At 41.3% G+C, this 24,589-nt stretch overlaps 1 protein-coding gene across 6 annotated transcripts in view; it reads left to right on the top strand.

Moving 5' to 3' along the window:
* Positions 1-24,589, top strand: part of hspbap1 (hspb associated protein 1) — a 290,867-nt gene that overhangs the window by 80,065 nt on the left and 186,213 nt on the right. For all 6 annotated transcript variants that reach the window (XM_073046143.1, XM_073046144.1, XM_073046139.1 and 3 more), the window contains one exon: positions 20,875-21,059. In XM_073046143.1, coding sequence (XP_072902244.1) covers positions 20,875-21,059 — 185 coding nt within the window. The remainder of the gene's footprint in view (positions 1-20,874; positions 21,060-24,589) is intronic.

Below are 24,589 nucleotides of genomic sequence, written 5' to 3'. Positions count from 1 at the left end.
TTTGAATCCGCGTCGAGCAGCAGCTGTTGGTAGGTGTGGCTCATGTCCAGCTTTGTGAACAGCTTACCATCTGACAGGGTTGCAAACAGGTCATCCACCCGTGGCAATGGGTACTCCTCCAGCTTAGAGACCCAATTCACTGTCCCTACAAATCCTCACCGTCTCATCTGCCTTCAAAACTGGAACAATGGGAGCTGCCCACCTTGAAAACTGGACAGGCTCAATGATGCCCAGCCCTTGTAAACATTCCAGCTCCTCCTTGACTTCGCCTTTCATGGAATAGGGCACCGACCTAGGCTTAAAAAAACGTGGTGTGGCCTCAGGGTGGACATGGAGTTTCACAGTCACGCCCTTCAGTGTGCCCATCTCGTCCCTGAAAATGTCACTATACCGCTGCAGAATGTCTCACGTTGTATGTGCATACTTAATTTCATGCCAGTTGAGCTGGATTTTGCGAAGCTAATCACAGCCCAAAAGACTGGGCCCACTGCCCTTAGCTATCACCAGACTGGCTTCAGCCTTCTGACCCCTGGCTCAAATATCCACATATATAACACCCCTAAATAAGGTATGGGCTGTCCTGTATAGGTCCTGAGTTTGAGCTTAGACAGTCTGATGGGAGGTAGGTTGGACCTCCATGTCCTCCCTGGATATTTTTAGCATTCCTTGGACAATCTCTAAGGCTTTCTTGAAAGTCAACAGTGGGGTTTCCCCCAAAAAGTGGCGTTGTGTGGCATCATTATTAATGCCGAATACGAATCTATCACGGAGCATTTCATCCAACATGGCTCTGAAATCGCAATGCTACGACAGCTGCCGAAGCTCGGCCACAAAATCGGCCACAGACTGACCTGGCTTCCTGAAATGGCTGTGTAACTTGAACCTTTGGACTATCACCGAAGGTTTCTGATTGTGGTGGTTCACCACAAGCTTGACCAGTTTGTCATATGGAATTTCTCCTGGTTTCCGCGGTGTGGCTAAGTTCCTTATCAGCTTGTAAGTCTTTGCCCCACACACACTCAGGAGAATAGAGCACTTCTTAGCCTCCTCAGTAATTTCATTAACACAGAAAAAGTGTCCAAACCTTTCCTCATACTCCAGCCGGTCCTCAGTTCCCTCCACAAATGCACCGATAGTCCCGAATGTAGCCATCCGAACGCGAGGCTCCTCATCTGCTCACAGCTCCCATTCGAAATGTGCCGACACGTCCACAAAACCAGTTCACCTCGTCGCCAAAAATATGTGGTAACTTCTACTTTACAAAAGGACCACTCAACAATTAAATGGCCAAAAGAACATCTTTATCTGGGACGGCAAATGATATTTACAATACAGAGGCTTTCAGGTGCTTCGTGTGGCATGGGTGGTGGAACTACATACAATGCACACTGGAAGTAAAACCCTGCTGACCCCGGAACCAGCCTCTTGTTACCAACAGCTTCTCAATCAGTATTAACTTACTTTTAATAATACTCACATTACAACAATTTCCCATGCCTTGCTGCAGCGGTTTCTGGTCCCAGGTCACGTGTTGCAGTACCTCGGACTGGTTTCTAGTCTTCGGGTGTATAAAAGTGAACACACGCCAGTTGCTCTCTTTCTCTTGACCCCAAGCCACTCCAGGCAGTAAGCTGTAGGCAGTCCTGGAGAAACCATTTGGAAGATGTGTACAGTTAATGGGGGAGGGGCTTGTGTTTCGAGAGCACACCTGGTTAGGTAGTTGTTTATCACTTGTTTAATCTCGTTGTGTAACTTACCTGCAATCAGTGTCTACTGTTACACTTACCAAGCCTGCAAATCTGCTTCCGTACAACAGAGGCATACAGGAATGAGAGAAATCAGCTGGTTGAATGGTGTCACAACAGCAAACTTGCACTCAATGTCAGTAAGACCAAGGAATTGATTGTGGACTTCAGAAAGGTGAAATCAAGGGAGTACACTCCAGTCCTCATCGAGGGATCAGCAGTGGAAAGAGTTAATAGTGGGCCTTTTAACTTCATGGATGTCAGCATTCCTGAAGATCTATCCTGGGTCCAACATATTGATGCAGTTACGAAGTTGGCACAACAGCAGCTATATTTTATTAGGAGTTTGAGGAGATTTGGTATGTCATCAAAGACTCTTTCAAATTTCTGTAGGTGTACTGCAGAGAGCATTCTAACATTTTGCACCACCATCTGATATGAAGGGGACCACTGCACAGGATCAGAAAAAGCTGCAGGAAGTTGTAAACTCAGCCAGCTCCAGCATAGGCAGTAGCCTCCCGAGCATTGAGGATCTAGTGCTTCTTCCTCCTTCCTTTCCAGAATGAGAATCAGGTTTAATATCACCGGCATATGCTGAGAAATTTTCAGTTTTGTGGCAGCAGTACAGTGCAATACATAATAAAAAGCACTATAAATCACAATAAGAAATATATATGTAGATATAAAATACAAAGTGCAAAAAGAGAGGGGGAAATAGTAAGGTAGCTTACATGGGTTCTTTTTCCATTCAGAAATCTAATGGTCATGGGGAAGAAGCTGTACCTAAAACGCTGAGGGTGTGTCTTCATGCTCCTGTACCACCTCCTTGATGGTAGCAATGGGAAGGGTGATGATGGGCACAAGCTTTCTGGGGCATTGCCTTTGGCAGATATGTTTGCTATTGCCCACGATGGGCCTGGCTGTGTTTGCAAATTTCTGCAGCTTTTTCTATGCTGTGGCCCCTCTATACAAGAGAGTGATGGAATGCTCTCCACTGTACATCTGTAGACATTTGCTGGAGTCTTTGGTAGCATACCAAATCTAACCAAACTAATCTCGTCAGTTTACAAGTGGGGTTCTGATGTGCAAAATTTCCCTTTGTCACCTGTTCATTCTAATTATATTAACATTCTCAGCATATCTTGTTACTCACTTACACCAGATGTGTGTTTAGCCTACTGCTTTCTCTACACCTATGACTATGTGTCTGTGTGTACAGCTCAAATGCCAACTATAAATTTGCTGATGACACAACTATTGTTGGCAGAATTTCAGATGGTGACGAGGGGGCATACAGCAGTGAGACAGATCAACTGGTTGAGTGGTGTTACAACAACAACCTTGCAGTTGATGACAAGTAAGACCGAGAAATCGATTGTGGACTTCAGGAGGGTGAAGTCCAGAGGACACACACCAGTCCTCCTCAAGGGATCTGCAGTGGAAAGGGTGAGCAGTTTCAAGTTCCTGGGTGTCAACATCTCTGAAGTTCCATCCTGGGCCCAACATTTTTAATACAGTTATGAAGAAGATACGGCAGTGGTTTTGCTTCGTTAACAACACACACAAATTGTTGGAGGAACTCAGCAGGCCAGGCAGCATCTATGGAAAATAGTAAATATAAGAACATTAGTAATTTCTGAGTAAAATGTTCGGCACAACTTTGTGGGCCAAAGGGCCTGTATTATGCTGTAGGTTTTCTATGTTTCTATAAGAAATAGAAGCAGGAGTGGGCCATCTGGCCCATGGAGCCTGCTCTGCCACTCAAAAAGATCATGGCTGATCTGACCATGAACTCATCTCCACCTACTGCCTTTTCCCCATAACCCTTAATTCCTATACTATGCAAAAATCTATCCCCCCTCCCTTGTCGTAAATATATTTACTGAGGTAGCCTCCACTGCTTTATTGGGCAGAGAATTCCACAGATTCACCTCTCTTTGGGAAAAGCAGTTCTTTCTAATCTCTGTCTTAAATTTACTCCCCCGAATCTTGAGGCTATGTCCCCTAGTTCTAGTCTCACCTTCCAGTGGAAACAGCTTTCTTGCCCTTTCATAATTTTATGTGTTTCTATAAGATCTCCTCTCATTCTTCTGAGTTCCAGTGAAAACAGTGCCAGGCGACTCAATCTCTCCTCATAGTCTAGCCCCCTCATTTCTGGAATCAAACTGGTTATTCTCCTCTGCACTACCTCAAAAGCCAGTATATCGTGTTTTAAGAAGGCAACGATAATCTCAGTGCCGAAGAAAAGCAAGGTGGCCTGCCTGAATGACTATCGACCTGTGGCTCTGACATCAATTGCTATGAAGTGCTTCGAGCGATTGGTTATGGCACACATCAACCATAACCTACTGGTCAACCTCGACACTTTGCAATTCACCTACCGGAGCAACAGGTCAACGGCAGATGCCATCTCTCTGGCACTACATTCCTCCTTAGAACACCTGGAGAATAAAGACGCATAGGTAGGGCTCCTTTTCATTGACGACAGCTCTGCCTTTAATACCATCATTCCAAATAAACTGATTCCTAAGCTCTGGAACCTGTGTCTTAGCAATTAGATCTGCAGCTGGATCTTCAACTTCCTCACAGACAGGACCCAAGCTGTAAAAATAGGGGACAAGCTGTCCTCTACAATCACTCTGAGCACCGGTGCCCCACAAGGCTGTGTACTCAGCCCCCTGCTGTACTCACTGTACACCCTTGATTGTGTAGCCAAGTTTCCATTGAACTCAATATATAAGTTTGCTGATGACACTAAGGACACTAAGATGATGCTAAGGGTATTAAGTATTTTGGGTAATGATGAGTCTGAGTACAGAAAGGAAATTAAGAACCTGGTGGCATGGTGCGAAGACAATAACCTATCCCTCAACGTCAGCAAGACGAAGGAATTGGTTGTTGACTTCAGAAGGAGTAGCGGACCGCACGACCCCATCTACATCAGTGGTGCACAGGTGGAACAGGTCAAAAGCTTTAAGTTCCTCGGGGTGAATATCACAAATGACCTGACTTGGTCTAACCAAGCAGAGGCCACTGCCAAGAAGGCCCACCAGCGCCTTTACTTCCTGAGAAAGCTGAAGAAATTTGGCCTGTCTCCTAAAACCCTCACTAATTTTTATAGGTGCACCATAGAAAGCATTCTTCTAGGGTGCATCACAACCTGGTATGGAGGTTGTCCTGTCCAAGACCGGAAGAAGCTGCAGAAGATCGTGAACATAGCCCAGCACGTCACATAAACCAATCTTCCATCCTTGGACTCACGCTGTTGGAGCAGTGCTGCCAGGATAATCAAGGACACAGTCCACCCAGCCAACACACTTTTTGTCCCTCTTCCCTCTGGGAGAAGGTTCAGGAGCTTGAAGATTCCTATGGCCAGATTTGGGAACAGCTTCTTTCCAACTGTGATAAGACTGCTGAACGGATCCTGACCCAGATCTGGGCCGTACCTTCCAAATATCTGGACCTGACTTGCACTGCCTTACTTTCCCTTTTCTATTTTCTAATTATGATTTATAATTTAAATTTTTATTATATTTACTTTGATTTGTACTTCAGGGAGTGTGAAGCGCAGAATCAAATATCGCTGATGATTGTACGCTCTAGTATCAACTGGTGACAATAAAGTAAAGTAATGCCTTCCTTCCCCAAGTGAGGAGTCCAGAACTGCACGCAGTACTCCAGATGTGGCCTCACTGGTACCCTGTAGAGTTGCAGCATAACCTCCCTGCTCTTAAATTCAATCCCTCTAGCAATGAAGGCCAACATTACATTTCCCTTCTTGATAGCCTGCACCTGCAAACCAACCTTTTGCACAAGCACTCCCATCCTGCACAGCAGCATGCTGCAATCTTTTTCCATTTAAATAATAATCTGCTCTTCCATTTTTCCTTCCAAAGTGGATGACCTCGTGTTTATCAACTCCATCTGCCAGGCCCTTGCCCACCCACTTAACCTATCTATATCTCTCTGCAGACTCTCCAGATCCTCTGCACAGTTTCCTTTTCCACTCAAAGTAGTGTCATCAGCAAACTTAGATACACAACACTCGGTCCCCTCTTCCAGATTGTTAATGTATATCATGAACAGTTGCGGGCCCAGCACCGACCCCTGTGGCACACCTCTCATCACTGATTGCCAACCAGAGTAACACCCAAATCTCTACTTTCTATTGGTAACCAATCTTCTATCCATACTAATACATGCCCCCCAACTCTGTGCATCCTTATTTTATGAATAAGTCTTTTATGTGGTACCTTATCAAGTGCCTTCTGGAACTCCAAGTAAATAACATCTATCTGTTCTCCTCTATCTACTATGCTCGTTACATCCTAAAAGAATTCCAGTAAGATTGTTAAATAGGGCCTGGCTTTTCTGAATCCATGCTGCCTTTGCCTGACGGATCCACTTTTCCCCACCATTACTGTCCTTGCTTTTTTTTGTAATTACTTTTTTTATTGAAGTTCATCATCAAACAAACATTTCCATAAGATGTATTTCAGACATTGTACATATATATCATATAATCATATATATCACAAATCTCCACAAAGTATTTATCTGAGGTATACACTTATAGAAAAGAGTGGAAAGAAAAAACAAGCAAAAGGAAAGAACTATGTACAAGTAGGGAGTGATTTTTTTTTTACAACAGATTCATTGATTTGTGAAAATAAAATCAGGCCTATGAGGCATTATGTAGTTAAACCATTTTCCCCAGTATGAATCAAATTGTTCCAGCTTATGATTAACAGATGCTGTTATCTTCTCCATTTTTTAAATGTCCATTGTAATTTCCATCCATGTATTTAAAATTGGGCTCTCCTATGATAACCATTTCCTAGTAAGAGTCTTTTTACCAGCCACCAATATATTCATTAAATATTTATCTCTTTTCAACCATTCTTGAGGTATATATCCAAAATATATGGTCTTACTCTCTAAGGGTATTTCACATTTAAAGATGTCTTGTAGGGCATTGTGTAACCCCCTCCAATAGTTTTTGATAACAGGGCAGTCCCAAAAAATATGATAATGATTTGCATTTTGATTTCCACAACTTCTCCAGCAAACAGAGAGGTTACTATCATAATGGGATTTCTGAGAGGGTGTAGTAAAATATCTTATCAAGTTTTTCCACCCAAACTCCCTCCATTTCTGTGGACTGGTACACTTCCATTGATATCTCCATATTGTTGTCCATTTTTCCTCAAATATAATTATCCCTCCTTCTCCCATTTTGTTTTAATGTATGAAGTCGAATGTGTTTTAAGATTTGACAACCCCTTATGCATGCTTGAAATGATTCTACTACCATTATCTGAATTATACGCTTTTCTAAAGAGCTCTATCAAGCATGTATTTGCCTTGGTTACATTTTTAAGTGTCTTATTAACATATTGTCGCATCTGTAAATACTGATAAAAATCTTGTTTTTCTAATAAGTGTTTCTCTTTAAGCATTTCAAAACTGAACAGTGTCCCTTCTTGCATTATGTTGCAAAGAACTGTTATTCCTTTAGCTGTCCAGTCCTTAAATCTAGCATCCAATTTATTTGGTGTAAAATCCGAGTCATATGCACACCATTTAAGAATTGCAATATCTCCCTCTAGATTATATTCTTTTATAGTAGTTTTCCATACTTGAAGAGTCAATTTCACCCTTGGGTTATCTATAGTACCGTAGATTTCGCACTACAGAGCGCATCTGATTAAAAGCCGCTGGCTCTAATTTTAGAAAGAAAATCAATTTTGTACTTGTACAAGCCGCACCGGATTTTAGGCCGCAGGTGTCCCACGTTGTAATATGAGATACTTACACAGAAAGATATTACACGTGAGGATTTTTTAACTTTTAATTAAATCCATATGGTAACATAAACAAATACATGTTGCAAATGCTTTTTTTCGAACCGTGCCTGTAATGCGGCTACTTTTAAATATACATACGTATCGGTAACACACAAATTACGTTGCGTATACTTTTTTACTGAACAACATTCCAATATCTCCTAACGACTGGTAAAAAATATATATACTGCAGCCTACCAGGAAAAGTTATTGATCGCCTTTAACTTAAAAGCAGCGTTTGCTCAGGTCTAATGTCGCTCGCCCCCACCTTCCCGTTTATCGCAAACCGGTATTTCCCACAAGACGCGGCGAAACCGGATGTGACGTCATAGCATCCCGGGATGTAGTACAGAAAACAAATATACCGGGTACTTAAAACACTTCTAACTTTAACTAGAAAATACTAACAAATGAATTACTAAGCGAAAATATTATAAACTAAATAACTGCCATAAAGGCAGCACAATGCTTTTCTTCGAGTGTTTTCCATGTTGATGAGGGTGAGTACAAATGACTGATTTACAATAATTTAATTGTGAAAGTGCGCTTGATTTATCGTACAATTTCATTGGACCTCTGTGAACTACTCATCAATTTTATTGGTCTACTGTTACGAGGCAAAATGTTTTTGGCGGCATGAAAAAAAATCATGCATTAGCCGCACCGTAGTAAAGGCCGCAGTGTTCAAAGCTGTTCAAAATGTGGGGAAAAAGTAGCGGCTTATAATCCGACATCTACGGTATTTATGTACCTTTGCAGGTTGTTATCAGCCAAAATTGCTTGTATGGGGATGGGAAGAACCCGCTCCTCGATGTTTTTCCATTGAGCGTCATATGATGGGTTGCACCAACATATCACAGCTCTCAACTGTGCTGCAAAATAATAATCTCTAAGAGAAGGTAGGCCCCATCCCCCCTTTTCCTTTGCTAATTGCAAAGTTTTGAGACGAACTCTTGGCCTTTTGCTCTGCAAATATACCTTGATAGCATCTTGTTCCATTTATTGAATTGATTTTGATTAATCTCTATTGGTAGGGTCTGAAAGAGATATAACAGCCTGGGCAGTATATTCATTTTAATAGACTCAATCCTTGAACTGAGACTGAAAAAAGGAATCAGGTTCCATCTTGCCACATCTTCCTTAATTTTTTTATATAAAGGCTGATAATTACATCCAGATAATTTTGCCAAATCTCTTGGCATAGTGATGCTCAAATATTTGAAAGACTTTGTGTGCCATGCCCAGGGGTATCGACTTTCAATTTCTCTTGGTGGGCTATAGTAATATGAAAGTAATTGGGTTTTATCTATGTTGATCTTGTATCCTGATAATTGACCATATTGTTCAAAGGATTGCATCAATTTAGGTAAAGAGTATGTTGGTTGCCCTAGATTGATCAAAATGTCATCTGCATAACAAGCCAATTTATGCTCTGTCCCTTTAATGGTAACTCCCCTGATATCTTCATTTTGTCTGATGTATTGAGCTAATGGTTCCAGATATAACGCGAAGAGTAGTGGTGACCATGCACAACCCTGTCTCGTGCCCCTTTCTAGGGTGAGACTATTTGATAAATATCCATTGATTTTACTCCTAGCAGTAGGATTGTCAAATAGTGTCTGTATAGTGTTACGAACCCCGTAACTGGGTCACTTACCAGCAAAGATAGAGAGGTCCGTTGAAGCCTGATGATATGATTTTTAACAGTATTAGTAAAAATACACAAAAATAATATCAATGCAAATATACAGATAATATACGTCATCAATACTAAATCTAAAAGTGCGGGTATAATAATAATCAATAAGAAATAAGCTCTGTCGTTGTCTAGGGGATAATGTATTGTCCGATGGAAATATAAAGTTCACTCAGTTCATGCAGGCTGCAGCCTTTGGGGACCGCTGGGTTGCAATAGTTGGAGAGAGAGAGGGATTTGGGAGAAAAACTTGCTGATTTTCCTTTTATGATTTCGATCCGTCGGAGTCTCGTTGGTGTGGCCGTTCCCTTGTGGCCTCTCCTTTAGCTAAGCCGTTCTTCCATGGTGAGCCTGCCAACCCAGGCAAGGGAGGACGCACACGGGCCCCACCGGCTTTTGCTATGAAACGCTGTCACTGGATTTCCAGCGTTTCTCCTGGTACGTCTAAAGGGGTTGTTCCCCAGACCCTCTTTTATCCTTACTCACGGGGTCTCAGATGTCAATCAGGTTGGGATGATGCAATCCCTCAACCAGCCCACTCTGGTCATCCCCTGAGGGTTTTCAATGAATAGTACAGTACTCAATACACAATTCCGTCTCCAAGAGACAATGGCCGTTATCAGTGGTTCCGTTTCGCTGAGGCCAGGACACATTCCAAACCTTGTGGATTCTGCATGTCTCTCTCTCATTTCCTGGGTCCCAGACCCGAATTAATAGCGATCTTGCGATTCTTGAAAAGGAGGGGACGACTTTGTACCCTTTGTCCCCTCAGAGTTGTGGCACATTTGTAACACCCCCTTCCTTCTAAGATTTTTACCACCGGTAAAAATGAGTTAATAATCTAACACAATACAAAAGAGTTTTTTTTTCACTACAGAGTAATACAGTTATATATTCAATTCAGCATCTAAACAGTTAGCGATTACATTGTCACTTCCTTTAATATCTTAACATCTTGTACCTTAATAAATTCTTGTAGCATCAGACTCCAATTTAATAGCCACCTATTTTTATTCCTTTTCTTCCGCAAACAAAAACTAAAGAGTTGTGATCTTAGCTTACGTGTATATTACAAAAGTTCATGCAAATACTAATCTTTATTTTACTTTCAAACTTAACAGTCAGTCTTCCATGGGGGTTGTCTTTATTATTCACATGCTTTGTCAAAATCCCTTAAAACCGAATCCTGTTATTTAAAATGGCATCCCGTCAACCCTCGTCCCTTTTCCAGTTAACTCCCACGTGGTTAACTTGTATACTAGTGTGGAATAGGCTTTTGCATGCTCCTTTCATAGGAGTTATTTTATCAACAATGTGTTCCAAACTTAGACCATTTTCTGAATTTCCACACAATTCTTTAATTTTAAGCAAGTTGTTAGTTTTATCTTCAGGACCCTTCATGCTATTAGTTTTCAGTTTAAACTCTGCAAGCGATCCCTCTTTGTCCAAACAGCATTTCAAATTCTGCCTCTTCACAGCACTCTCTTGAATAACAATAGCGTATGGGGCACCTTTACATTCCAAATCAACCTGTAATTGATTCGCAGGCACCGTGTTACCAAGCCATTGTCTCTGTAGCCTGGTTGCTGCTTCTGACATCAATCCAGACTTTAAATTTTCTTCATTCAATTTAGAAACTACACTTTTCCCTTTTCCTTCAATAATAATATTCACCTCACCACCTTTTACCTCCTCACTAATTTTTAACACACCTTCGAACACAAACAACTGGGAATTCTCTCTTCCCACTAGTACCAAGGTTAACCCTTTCTTCACTGAACCAAGTCCATCTGACCCACAAGGACTGCATTCCTTTTCAACTGAATCAAATACCTCAGACTTTTTCTGAGTCCCATTACTAGGTTCAGTACCACGTGCATCCACATCTTGAACACACTCAAATGGGACATCTGCCTCTTCCAGGCTTTCAATACCCGTACCCTTTTCAAATTCCAAGTTTCCCTGATCCTCCCAGTTACTCTCTGGGCAACTCCCTTCCGGAGTAAACTCAACCCTGCGGGCTGAAACAACCTCATCTGCCAACCCAGCAGACTTCTTTAAGGTAATGGCATCCTTTTCACCTAGGACTGCCCTCATTTCATTATCGAGAACACATTTAAAATTTTCAACTTCTTTAAACAGTTCTGTCAAACCAGACAGATCATCCATGTCAAACCCTGGACCTTCTAACAGCCTTATCTGTTTCTCATCTTTACTCCGTGCCTCTATAAATTTCCTCCTGGCTAAGGGAAGGTCTACCTCCTCTCCCTTACTCTCTTTCACTTTCCTATTCTCCGTTTTACCACCCTCTAACCCCTCTTGGTACAGGGTCGGTAAAAATGTCTCGGCCAAATCGATACTGGCCTGATTTAAACTGGTCTCTTTCTCAGCTGCCTTTTCCGACATGCTGCGAGTGGTCGCGCATGCGGGATAGATCTTGGAATCTAGGGGCGGGACCTCAACACTTACAGGCTGGCTCGCCAGCTCCATGGCCGACCAAACGTCATCACCAGCTAAATTGTTACCCAGAAGGAGGTCTACGTCAGTTCTCGGGAATTCGGATCGCACCCCTATTTCAACTGGTCCAGATACCAGCTCACAATTTATAATGATCCTATGCAAAGGCACCGTTTCTGTCCCTTTTCCTATGCCTCTCAAAGCTACCTCTCCAGTCTTGCGACCAAAATCTAGTATCGTACTGCGAATCAATGACAGCTCAGCTCCCGTGTCTCTCCAGATCCGCACTGGAACTGGTGTGTCTCCCTCTTTCACAGACACGGTTCCTTCTGCAATAAATTTCTCAGGCCCCTCTCGTATTCTGTCTACCTGGGGCTTTCTCGTCGATTTACTGATCACCACAATACATCTTGTAGGGACTGCTGCTTTCCATTTGCCTGTCGCCTACCTCGGAGCAAGGCACTTAGATGCAATATGACCCACCTTTCCACAGTTAAAACAGGTCAAGCCAGGACCTCTCCTGTTGTCATGCCTTTCCTCCTCCTTAATTTTATCGCTAGCTCCCGGCTGGATCTCTGCCTCAGCCGCCGGGCTTTCTCTACCGTTCCCACGGTCTCTGGTAACTTTTATTCGAGGAAAACTTTGTCTTGTGGGTTAGGGCATATTCATCTGCGAACCTAGCAAATTCAGATATGGACTTATTCGGCTGCTCATTCAAATACATCCGGATATCATCCGAAACACAACCTTTAAATTCCTCAATCAGAATTAACTCCCTGAGATGCCAAAAATCTTCTTCCACCATTTCTGCTGCACACCAGCGATCCAAGAGCACACCCTTCTCATAGGCAAACTCTGCATACGTCTGATTCCACCCTTTCTTTAAATTTCTGAACTTTTGTCTATAGGCTTCAGGTATCGATTCGTAGGTCCAAAGAATGGCCTCCTTTACTTTCTCATAATTCTCAGACTCCTCCTGCTCCATGGACAACGCCGCATATGCCCGTTGTGCCTTCCCTTTTAATACACTTTGTAACAGCGCCACCCACTGATCTTTGGGCCACTTCTGACTCACTGCTACCTTTTCCAAATGCAAGAAGTAACTATCAACATCCGTTTCCTCGAACGGAGGTACTAACCTAAACTCCCGACTAACATTAAACCGCTCCTCTCGGTCTGGCCCTTGAGCTCTTCGCTCTTGCCTTAACTTCTCCATGTCCAAGTCATGTTGCCTCTGTTTTTCTTTCTCCTCATACTCCCTCTCCTTCTCGGCTCTCTCCTTCTCTTTTTCAGCTGCTTCCAGCTGTTTTAACTTAATTTCATGCTCCCTCTGCTTCTCCGCACTCTCCTGCTCTAACTCCTTTAGCTGGAGCTCATGCTCCCTCTTCCTCTGTTCCGTGTCCAGCCTCAATTTCTCCAACTCTAACTGAGCCGTCCTACTAGCTGGTACCTTGTCAGGGATATTTTCCAATACCTCAGCCGAAAACACATTCTTCACAATATAATACTGAGTTATGGCCCTTCGCACCTCCCGCTTTTTCATTGACAACCTCACCTCTGCGAGGTTTAGTCCTTTCGCAATATTTATCAAGTCCGACTTTGTGGCCACCTCTAGCGCTTCCAGAGTCGGGTTTTCTATAAATTCATCCACGTCCATCTTTGCTGGTTTCCCGTCTGGTTACCTGCGCAACCAGACCCACGTTTGGACTTAAAAGCCCGATTCACTGGCCCTCCAATTTGGTATCAAATCTCGAGACGAGGCCCCCACTTTGTTACGAATCCCGTAACTGGGTCACTTACCAGCAAAGATAGAGAGGTCCGTTGAAGCCTGATGATACGATTTTTAACAGTATTTATTAGTAAAAATACACAAAAATAATGTCAATGCAAATATACAGATAATATACGTCGTCAATACTAAATCTAAAAGTGCGGGTATAATAATAATCAAAAAGAAATAAGCTCTATCGTTGTCTAGGGGATAATGTATTGTCCGATGGAAATATAAAGTTCACTCAGTTCATGCAGGCTGCAACCTTTGGGGACCGCTGGGTTGCAATAGTTGGAGAGAGAGAGGGATTTGGGAGAAAAACTTGCTGATTTTCCTTTTTTGATTTCGATCCGTCGGAGTCTTGTTGGTGTGGCCGTTCCCTTGTGGCCTCTCCTTTAGCTAAGCCGTTCTTCCATGGTGAGCCCGCCAACCCAGGCAAGGGAGGACGCACACGGGCCCCACCGGCTTTTGCTATAAAACTCTGTCGCTGGATTTCCAGAGTTTCTCCTGGTGTGTCTAAAGGGGTTGTTCCCCAGACCCTCTTTTATCCTTACTCACAGGGTCTCAGATGTCAATCAGGTTGGGATGATGCAATCCCTCAACCAGCCCACTCTGGTCGCCCCCTGAGGGTTTTCAATGAATAGTACAGTACTCAATACACAATTCCGTCTCCAAGAGACAACGGCCATTATCAGTGGTTCCGTTTCGCTGAGGCCAGGACACATTCCAAACCTTGTGAATTCTGCATGTCTCTCTCTCATTTCCTGGGTCCCAGACCCGAATTAATAGCGATCTTGCGATTCTTGAAAAGGAGGGGGCGACTTTGTACCCTTCGGCCCCTCAGAGTTGTGGAACATTCGTAACAATAGTTTTAATAATTGTGTCTTGGAAACCAAATCTATGTAAAACTCAGAAAATTCCAATTAACCGAATCAAATCGTTTTTCAGTGTCCAAACTTATCACTAGTGCTTCAATTTTATTTTTTTTCTATATGATCCATAATGTGAAGTGTCTTTCGTATATTGTCTTGTGTCTGGTGTTGTCATATAAAACCTGTCTGATTGTTACGTATCAGTATGGGTAGAAACTCCTCTAATCGTTTGGCCATGATGGAGGTAAATAACCTACAATCTACATTAAGAACGGATTTTGGTCTAAATGACCTGCATTCCATTTTATCCTTGCCTTCTTTCGGTATAGCTGAGATTATTGCTTTCTTCCAACTGGGTGACATTTGTGCCTTTTTTAGAGCCCAGTTCAGTGTGGGGAGTAAAACAGGAATTAACTCATTTCTAAATTCTTTGTACCACTCTGCCGTATACCCATCTGATCCTGGTGACTTGCTTAATTTAAGCCTACTAATTGCAGCTTTTAATTCAACTTCAGTTATGTCAGCAGTCATCGTTCTATTTTGTTCTTCGCTTAATGTGGGTAACGCTAGAGAATTCAAGAAGGTATCAATTTGGGTTATGCTTCCCCCGGAGCTTTGGAATATAGAGTTCTGTAAAACACTTCAAAAGCTTCTTGAACTTCACTTAGCTTATTTTTTATCCTTTTCGTTCTTGGGTCCCTAATTCTACGAATTGTATTTTCTGCTATCTTTTTTTTCAGTTTCCATGCCAGTATTTTCATAGATTTCGATCCACTTTCATAATGTCTCTGTTTCAAAAACAGTAAGTTTTTCCTGATTTCTTGCGTAGCCAAATTATTTATTTCATTCCTAATTCTTTTAATTTCCCCTAATGTATCCTGTGGCAAATTCAATTTGTGTTTTTTCTCTAGTTCCTTCAGCCTATTTTGTAATTCCTCTAATTTTTATTCCTTATTTTTTTCTTATATGAAGATATTGCTATAATTTTCCCTCTTAAGACCGCCTTCAGAGTATCCCATAAAATGGGAGGTGAAACCTCTCCATTATCATTAAATTCTAAGTAGAGACCAATTTCTTTTTTAATTTGTTCCTTAAAGTACGGATCATTGAGTAGACTTGAATTTAGTTTCCAAATAGTATTCTTTGGTTGTAGGTCAAAATCAACAGATAAATATATAGGTGCATGGTCACTTACATCTATTGTCCCAATTCCACAGCTGTTTATTTTGTCTTTGTCTTTTCCAAATGTTATGAAATAGTCTATTCTTGTATATACAGAATGGGGAGCAGAATAATGAGTGTAATCCCTTCTGTCAGGGAAAAGGTCCCTCCGTATATCAATCAAACCAACATCCTCAAAAAGTGTATTAACTTTCTTATGTAAAGATTTTGTTTCATAGGTTTTTCTATTGGAAGAATCTAAGTTTGGTTGTAATTGTAAATTTAAGTCTCCCCCCCCCCCCCCCCATATCAGGAGACCTTCTGTTTCCATTACCATAATATCAGTAATTTTCTGAAAGAAACCAATATCACTTCCCAGGGGTGCGTATATATTCAATAAAGTAACTGAATTGCCATCTATATTCCCCCTTACCAGTATGTATCTGCCCTCTTTATCTCCCATTTCGAATACTTTTTCAAAATTTAGCTTTCTTGAGATAAGAATAGCAACTCCTCTCCTATGTCCTGATTTATATGAGGAGAAAAACAGATTAGAGAAGCCCATTCTCTTTAATTTTTTTTACTTATTATCACTTAAATGAGTTGCCTGTAAATATACTACATGGGCTTGTTCTTTTTTCATTTTGGATAAAATTCTCTTACAATTGATTGGATTTAATAGCCCATTGACATTAAAAGAAATAATTTTATCTTGTCCTTAGCCAACTGTATTTATTTGTCAATGTGTCATTGAAATTAGAGTAAAACTTAATCAATCTATTCCCTGAACAAATAAGAACCAAGAAACTCAAATAATAACAAAAATGGTAACGAACGTGTGATTCGAAGGCTGAGGTCTCTAGTAGATGACCTCGCATTGAGCTAGAGGAAATGTCTAGCTGTGGGGGATAACCCCTCCTACTTGTGAGTTGAGGGCCCCCATTGCAGTATTCATAAAAGTCAGTGAACAAATCCATTACACAGAAAAGATTTCCCTGTGTACTCCTATATATATATATATATACACATATACACAGACACACACTATATATATACACACACATTACATTCATACACATATCTGCACACATATATATATTCTCATTTTGGTGGGGGAAAAAGGTGCAAGTGAGTGAATAAAGAATAACAACTAAGTAATATAAAATCCACATTATAATAAGTATTTCTCGAGATAGGTATTATCACCGTGTACTTTTGCTTCTGTTTAATTTCTCAACATTTTAAAAGTTAGCCAAACCTTATGGCTCTTCTGGAGGGGTGAGGACTGTCTTTGGGAAACTCCTGGTCTCTTCCTGATATATTTCTCTCGGCCTCCTCCCGTCTCCTGCCTTCTCGATTCTTGCACTATTTCCCAAGCGGAGTGGGATAATTCCTCAGCCAGGCTTTCCCTCGTTTTGGTCATGCTGACGGGCAACCCTCTGGCCTTCATGTCTGTAGTCGCCTCTTCCACTGTCTGGTACAACTGCATCTTGTTGTCATAAAACACTCGAAGTTTAGCAGGGTACGGAGTTTGAAATCCAGTCTTATTTTGCTTTAGTACTCGCTTTACTTCAGAGTATTCTTTATGTTTCTGGAGGACCATGGTGGGGGGTAATCTTGTTCGAAATATATTAATTTATCATCGAAAAACACTCTCTTCTTACCCCAGGCCCTTCGTAGTATCTCCCCTCGCTGCACTCCTCTCAGACGCAGGCTCTGCCGTGTCGCTTTTTTTATTTCCATTCCTTTTCCTCATTCTTGCCCTTCTTTTCAGTTCAAATATTTTTCAAAAAATATTATATTTGATGGGTTAACGGGGCTTAATATGCGTTTTTCCGGAGGAGCTAGTGACTTAAGTTGCCTTTCTCGACGGTGACGTCACCGGAAACTCACTGTCCCTGCTTTTAACTGGAAAATACTTTTGTTGAGCACTGTGAAAAATTTCTTTGAAGGTCTTCCATTGTTCCTCAACCATCCCATCTGTTGTAGCAGAGTTTTAACACTTTACTTAAAATAAAAGACAGAGACTCTCTGGGCTCAGTTCGCAGCGAGAACCTTTATTGTCGTGATGATCACGGAGAGCCAACCCTCACGGTGGAGAGACTGACTCTGACCAGACGCGTATGCGAGTTGACCTTTTATACAGATTCTGACAAACATAACTTCTGCAGAAGTAACTTGTTAATACCTTTGATACATACTAAGCCGAATGTTCCAAAACAGGGGCTCCTAGCAGCAAGCAAGGAAAATTCTGCAAATGCAGAATTTTCACCACCACACCATCATATAGCCTGTGTTCCCAGTCAACCCTGTCCAACTCCTCCCTCATCCTGCTGTAGTCTCCCTTGTTTAGGCATAATACACTGGTTTTAGACCCTTATACTTTTATTCTGTAATTACTTGAAAACGCAATAAAAAAGTTTTAAAAAAAACTATTGTACCCTCAATTTATATGAAAAACGCAGTCATACTGTGATCACTCTTTCCAAGAGGATCCTTAACTACAAGAGTGCTTGTTTTACCTGTCTCATTACACAGGACCAGATCCAAGATAGCATGTTCCCTTGTAGGTTCAGTAACATGTATTCTATGAAGTCCTTCTTAAGACTGCCTCGACCAACTTGATTCACTCAATCTATGTGCATGTTAAAGTGAAACTGCTGATCCATTCTTACATGTTTCAGATATCTCTGTTTATTGCCTGTGCCACTGTAATGTTATTATTCAGTGGTCTATAGTGATTTTTTCCCCTTTACTATTCCTAAACTCTACTCAAATGGATTCAACATTCTGCTCCTTAGATCTTACATTGTCTGTTACTATCACCCTGATCTCATCCTTAATTAAAAACGCTACTCCACCTCCCTTACCTTCCTGCCTATTCTTCCATGTTACCTGATATCCTTGGAAATTTAATTCCCAATCCTCTCCACCCTGCAACCACGTTTCTGGAATGGCCACTAAATGATACCCCTTTATACTGATTTGTGGCACAGGTTCACTGACCTTGCTATGAATACTACGAACATTCAAAGTGCTCTTACACTCATTGGCTTTTAAAATCCAGGAATCTTTGCAACACACAAAACACTGGAGGAACTCAGTAGGTCAGGCATCTATGGAAAAGAGTACAGTTGATGTTTCGGGCCCAGACTGTTCAACATAAGTGGAAAAAGTAAGCTGAGGATTTGATTTAAAAGATGGGAGGAGGGGTGAGAGAAACACAAGGTGATAGGAGAAACCTGAAGGGGGAGAGGTGAAGTAAAGAGCTGGGAAGTTGATTGGTGAAAGAGATAAAAGACTTTTCTGCACTCCACCCTTTTCTCTTTTTTTAACTTTTGCTTTTACTTTATCCACATTTTTCTCATTTGCTTTAATCACACTTCTCCAACCTGTCGAACCCACTCCCTGCTATTTAGTTTAAAGCCCTATCCACAGCCCTAGTTATGCGATTTGACAGCACCTGATGAAGGGTCTTGGCCCAAAATGTTGACTGTTTAACTCTTTTCTAGATCCTTTTGTTCGACCGCACTCCATAGTGCTCAGCTGCTCACTGTGTAAGACCTACCCTGGCTGGTCCTCTCAAAGTGCAGCACCTCACACATCTGCATTAAATTCCATCTAGCACTTTTACTCCATTTTTCCAGCTGGTCCAGATTGCGCTGCAAGCTTTAATAGTCTTCCTCACTGACAACTACACCACAATCTTGGTGTTCTACAAATTTGCTGATTCAGAATGTTAATATAGATAACAAACAACAATGAACACAGTGTAGTCCCTGTGACACACCATTAGTCAAAGGCCTCCAGTCAGAGAGGCAACCATATACTACCACTTTCTGGCTTTTCCCACAAAACTAATGTCTAATCCAATTAACTACCTCACTTTTATTGTCAAATGCCTTACTAAAGTCCCTGTAGCCAACATCCACTGCCTTGCTTTCATCAATTTTCTTGGTAGTTTCCTTGAAAAAGATAGGTTAGACACGATCTACCACACACAAAAACCATGCTCACTATTCCCTAATCCAAATACTGTCTATCCAAATGCTCATATATATGGTCCCAGTAGAGTACCTTTAGCACCACTAATGTCAGGCTCACCAGCCTTTAATTTATTGGTTTATTCTAAAGACTATCTTAAACAGTGGGACAACATTAGCTATCCTGTAATCCTCCGGTGCTGCACCTATAACTAAGGATGATTTAAATATCTCTGCTGGGGTCCCTGTAATTTCTGCACTTGACTCCCACAAGCTCTGAGGGGACATATTGTCAGGCTCTGGGGGTTTTATTTCATTAGCTGTGTTAATGAAGCAATGTGTTGTGTAGAGTCAATGTGAGGATGGAGGGGAGCGTGGTTTCCATCATCTGTTGAGCTGTGTCTATAGTTCTCTTCAGTTTCTTGTGGTCTCAGGCAGAGCATAAGAAACCATGATGGATTTGAATAGGATGCTCTCCGATTGATAAAGATTGGTATGGGTCAAAGAGGACATGCCAGATTTCTTTAGCCTCTTGAGGAAGTAGATATGCTGGTGAGCTTTCTTCACCCTGGTGTGTATGTGGTTGGACCAGGTGATATTCACTTCAGGAAGTCTGAACCTTTCAATCCTCCTGACTTGGACCAATGATGTCAACAGGAGGGTGTATACGTCAGATTCTTGAATCCAGCTATTTTGTTTTGGATGGAAATTAACTATTGTCATTTCCAGTGAAGTCTGCATATAATGAAGAAATAAATAAATAAACAGGGGAAACAAAGATAGAGCTTATTTTCTGTTCACAGATTAGTTGATACGATTTTCTGCCTGGATAGCCCCTCTTTGTCTAACTTCTCTCTCTTTCCCCCTCTCTCTTTTTGCATTCTCCAATCTGGCTCCTCTCTAATTCCTTATTTTTTCCTCACCTGCCCATCGTCTCCATCTGGTGCCCTACTTCTTTCCCTTTCCAACATGATCTGCTAACTTCTCCAAAAAGATTCCTTCTTCTTCAGCCCTTAACCATTTTTCAAGTATCACCTCTCAATTTCTCACTTCAACTCCCCTCCTCACCCACCCACCTTCCTCCTCGCCTGATCTCATCTATCACCTGCCAGACCTCCCTCCATTTACTTATTCTGGCTTCCTCTCCTTCATTTCTAGTCCTGAAAAATGGTCTCAGCATGAAATGTTGACTGTTGATTTCAGTGGATACTGCCTGACCTGAGTTCCTCCAGCATTTTGTGTGTGTTGCTTTGTATTTCCAGCATCTGAAGAATTTCTTGTGTTTCTAATCTGTAAATGTTTTGTGTTTGTGTTCATATAAATACAGAATGTGTCTTTTCCAGCTCCTCAGTTTGAAACACAGTGTCAGTATATCCAGGCCACACTGCAGGAGTTTTTAGTCTGGCTTCATGGTGATACCAATTCTTCACCTGGACGTTTCCTCTCATACCCTCGCTCCGAGTATTGGGCCTATGCAGACTACAAGTATGTTGCCAAGATGTTTGAAGATAAAGCTGAGCTCTTTCAGGTACTGAATAATTAAGAATACATTTAAGCAGCATTTTCTGATGCACGATACATTTTAATTCCAACTACGCAACAAAACCTTTTTGTTAATCCTCAATGAATCACATTGATGAAATCTCTTTGGATGAAATATTCATCTGATTTTCACTTTACCTCCTTTACTTCATGCAACATAAGTCCATAAGTGATAGAAGCAGAATTAGGCCATTCGGTCTATTAAAGTAGATGTCAGCTCTTTCGAAGCTCCTCCTAATTTCTCCACACCAAAGGTGAATTTTAGAGATATTTAGATAAGAAATGCTATCTAGAACACTGGGAGAATTTCCCATACTACGTCATACAGTGCCACGGTGTCTTCAGTGTTACTTGGAATTAGTAGAACAGGCAGATACCTGCAGGATATTATTTCGACACCCCCCCCCCCCCCCACAGTTATGAAGGCCAAGTTATTGGGTAAATTTAAAGCAGAGGTTGATAGGTTCTTGACTAGTAAGGGCATTAAAGGTTCCAGGGAGAGGAAAAATAAATCGCCCATATCGAATGCTGGAGCAGACTTAATGGGCTGAGTGGTCTAATTCTGCTCCAGTGTCTTATGGGGTCACCACTATCAAGGTCTTTGAGTCTATTTGATATTGAATCAGAAAAGAAACAATTTGTCCCTTTTGGCTACTTCTAGTGAGTAATCACATTAATTTCACTTCCCTACTCTTTACCCATAGCTGCAAATTATTTTTCTTTAAGTGTGTATTTAGTTTTCTGTAGAATGCTTTGATTGATGGTGCCTATTATACTTACAGGCAAAGAGTTTCAGATCATAAACAGTCCTAAAAGATAGATAGATAGATAGATAGATACTTTATTCATCCCCATGGGGAAATTCAACTTTTTTTCCAATGTCCCATACACTTGTTGTAGCAAAACTAATTACATACAATACTTAACTCAGTAAAAAATATGATATGCATCTAAATCACTATCTCAAAAAGCATTAATAATAGCTTTTAAAAAGTTCTTAAGTCCTGGCGGTAGAATTGTAAAGCCTAATGGCATTGGGGAGTATTGACCTCTTCATCCTGTCTGAGGAGCATTGCATCGATAGTAACCTGTCGCTGAAACTGCTTCTCTGTCTCTGGATGGTGCTATGTAGAGGATGTTCAGAGTTATCCATAATTGACCGTAGCCTACTCAGTGCCCTTCGCTCAGCTACCGATGTTAAACTCTCGAGTACTTTGCCCACGACAGAGCCCGCCTTCCTTACCAGCTTATTAAGACGTGAGGCGTCCCTCTTCTTAATGCTTCCTCCCCAACACGCCACCACAAAGAAGAGGGCGCTCTCCACAACTGACCTATAGAACATGTTCAGCATCTCACTACAGACATTGAATGACGCCTTCATTCAATTTATCTTCACATTCTACTTGAATTTTTTTCCCTAACACTTATCGCTGATTCCATTAATCGGAACAGCTTTTTTCTGCTTATTCCCTCTGATCTGGTCATAATATTCTTCTCAACCTTTGTTCCATGGAGAGGTACTCCAACTCTTCCATTGTGAAATTGTTGCCTCAATCTCTTATACCTGGATTATGCTTGTATTTCTACATCCTCTCTGGTATCTTCACATTCTCCCTCAAGTGCACTTGGCCAAAATTGGATACAATACTCTAATAATTAAGTCCTAAAGAGTGTTTCATATAAGTTCAAATAACTTTTATGTTTTCACTAGGAAAGCATTTGGGGATCCTAAATATTCTTTGGACGTGATTTACCCCTTTGAAATGATCTCCAAGAAGTCACTTCAGGATTTCAGGATTTAAGGAAAAACAATGGCAGTCAGTGTGTGGTTAGAATCAAAATCAGAACTGGAATCTGGTTTATAACATGATTTTTTTTTGTTTTGTGGGAGCAGTATAGTGCAAAGGCATAAAATGACTATAAATTAGAAAATTTAAAAAAGTGCAAAAACAAAAGGAACAGCGAGGTAGAGTTCATGTGTTCATGGACCATTCAGAAATTTCATTTTGGAGAGTAAGAAGTTGTTTCTAAATCACTAAGTGTGGGTCTTCGGGCTCCTGTACGTTTGTTCTGACTGGTAATAAGAGGGCATGGCTGAGATGGTGAGGTCCTGAATGATGGTTGCTGCCTTCTTGAGATTCCAACTCTTGAAGGTGTCCTCAATGTGCCTGAAGTAAATTAAAAAATGGATGGGGGGTGGTTGCTGAAAGAAATAAATTGGCATGTTAAATTTGGCATTTCTGACTTCTGTGTATCGTTTAGGGAAATGTGAAATTATGTGAAAGAAACGTGTTGTTCAGACACTGAAATGCTCTTTTAAATGGCCTTATAGATTGCTGATCATAGCCTTGCCCAAGCTGTTTGCATTTCTCTTGCAACCGGTTGTTCCTTAATCTGCCATTTGGGAATGGGGATGCAGTTAACCATTTTAAGAACACCTTCACAGGCAAGATAAAACATTGTGTTGCATTGCATCAGTGTCCTTGACAATTTGTAATCAATCACACAAATATTAAAAAAAGCAATCAGCAAGCAGCTATCTGAGTTGCATTAGTGAATGTTAACATGCACAGAGCCATGCAGTCAGATTCAGATTTATCAAAACATTCTGTGAAATCCGTTATTTGCGATAACAACCAACAGACCTAAGGATGTGCTGGAAGCAGCCTACAAGAGTTGCCACATATTCTGGCGCATGACCGCAATGCTTGGAACAATACAGAACACAGCAAGACAACACAACAGGCAACAAAACAGCAATAGCAAAACAAGTCTCTTTCAGCCCTTTAGCTTTTCCACCTATCACCTTCCAGTTTCTCACTTAATCCTCACCTATTTACCCTCCTCCTTACCTGTCTTTACCTGTCACCTTCTAGTTCTACACCTTCCCCTCCCCCCACTTTCTTATTCTGGCTTCTTCCTCCCTTCCTTTCCAGAATCAGGTTTAATATCCCTGGCAAACATTAAGAAATTTGTTGTTATGCAGCAGCAGTACATTGCAATACATAATAATAAAAACTATAAATTATAATAGGAAGTACATGCAGGTATATATGAAATTAAATTAAATAAGTAGTGCAAAAAGAGAGGAACAAAAATAGAGAGGTAGTATTAAGGGGTTCATTTTCCATTCAGAAATCTGATGGCAGAGGGGAAGAAGGTATTTCTGAAACATTGAGAGTGTGTCTTCAGACTCCTGTGTCTCCTGCTTTTAGCAATAAGAAGAGGGCATGTTCTGGGTGATGGAGGTTCTTATGATGGATGATACCTTTTTGAGACATGGTCTTCTGAAGGTGTCTGTGATGCTGGGAAGGCTAGTGCCCATGATGGCGCTGTCTGAGTTTACAACTTTCTGCAGCTTTTTCTGATCCTGTGCCATGGCCCCTCCATACCAGACGGTCATGCAACCAGTTCGAATGCTCTCCAGGGTACATCTGTGGATATTTGCAGGTCTCTTTGGTGACATACCAATTCTCCTAAAACTCCCAGTGAAATATTACTGCTGTAGTGCCCTTT

Source organism: Hemitrygon akajei, chromosome 5, assembly GCF_048418815.1.
Source record: "Hemitrygon akajei chromosome 5, sHemAka1.3, whole genome shotgun sequence".
Classification (NCBI taxonomy): domain Eukaryota; kingdom Metazoa; phylum Chordata; class Chondrichthyes; order Myliobatiformes; family Dasyatidae; genus Hemitrygon; species Hemitrygon akajei.
This window is presented reverse-complemented; position numbering and strand designations above follow the sequence as displayed.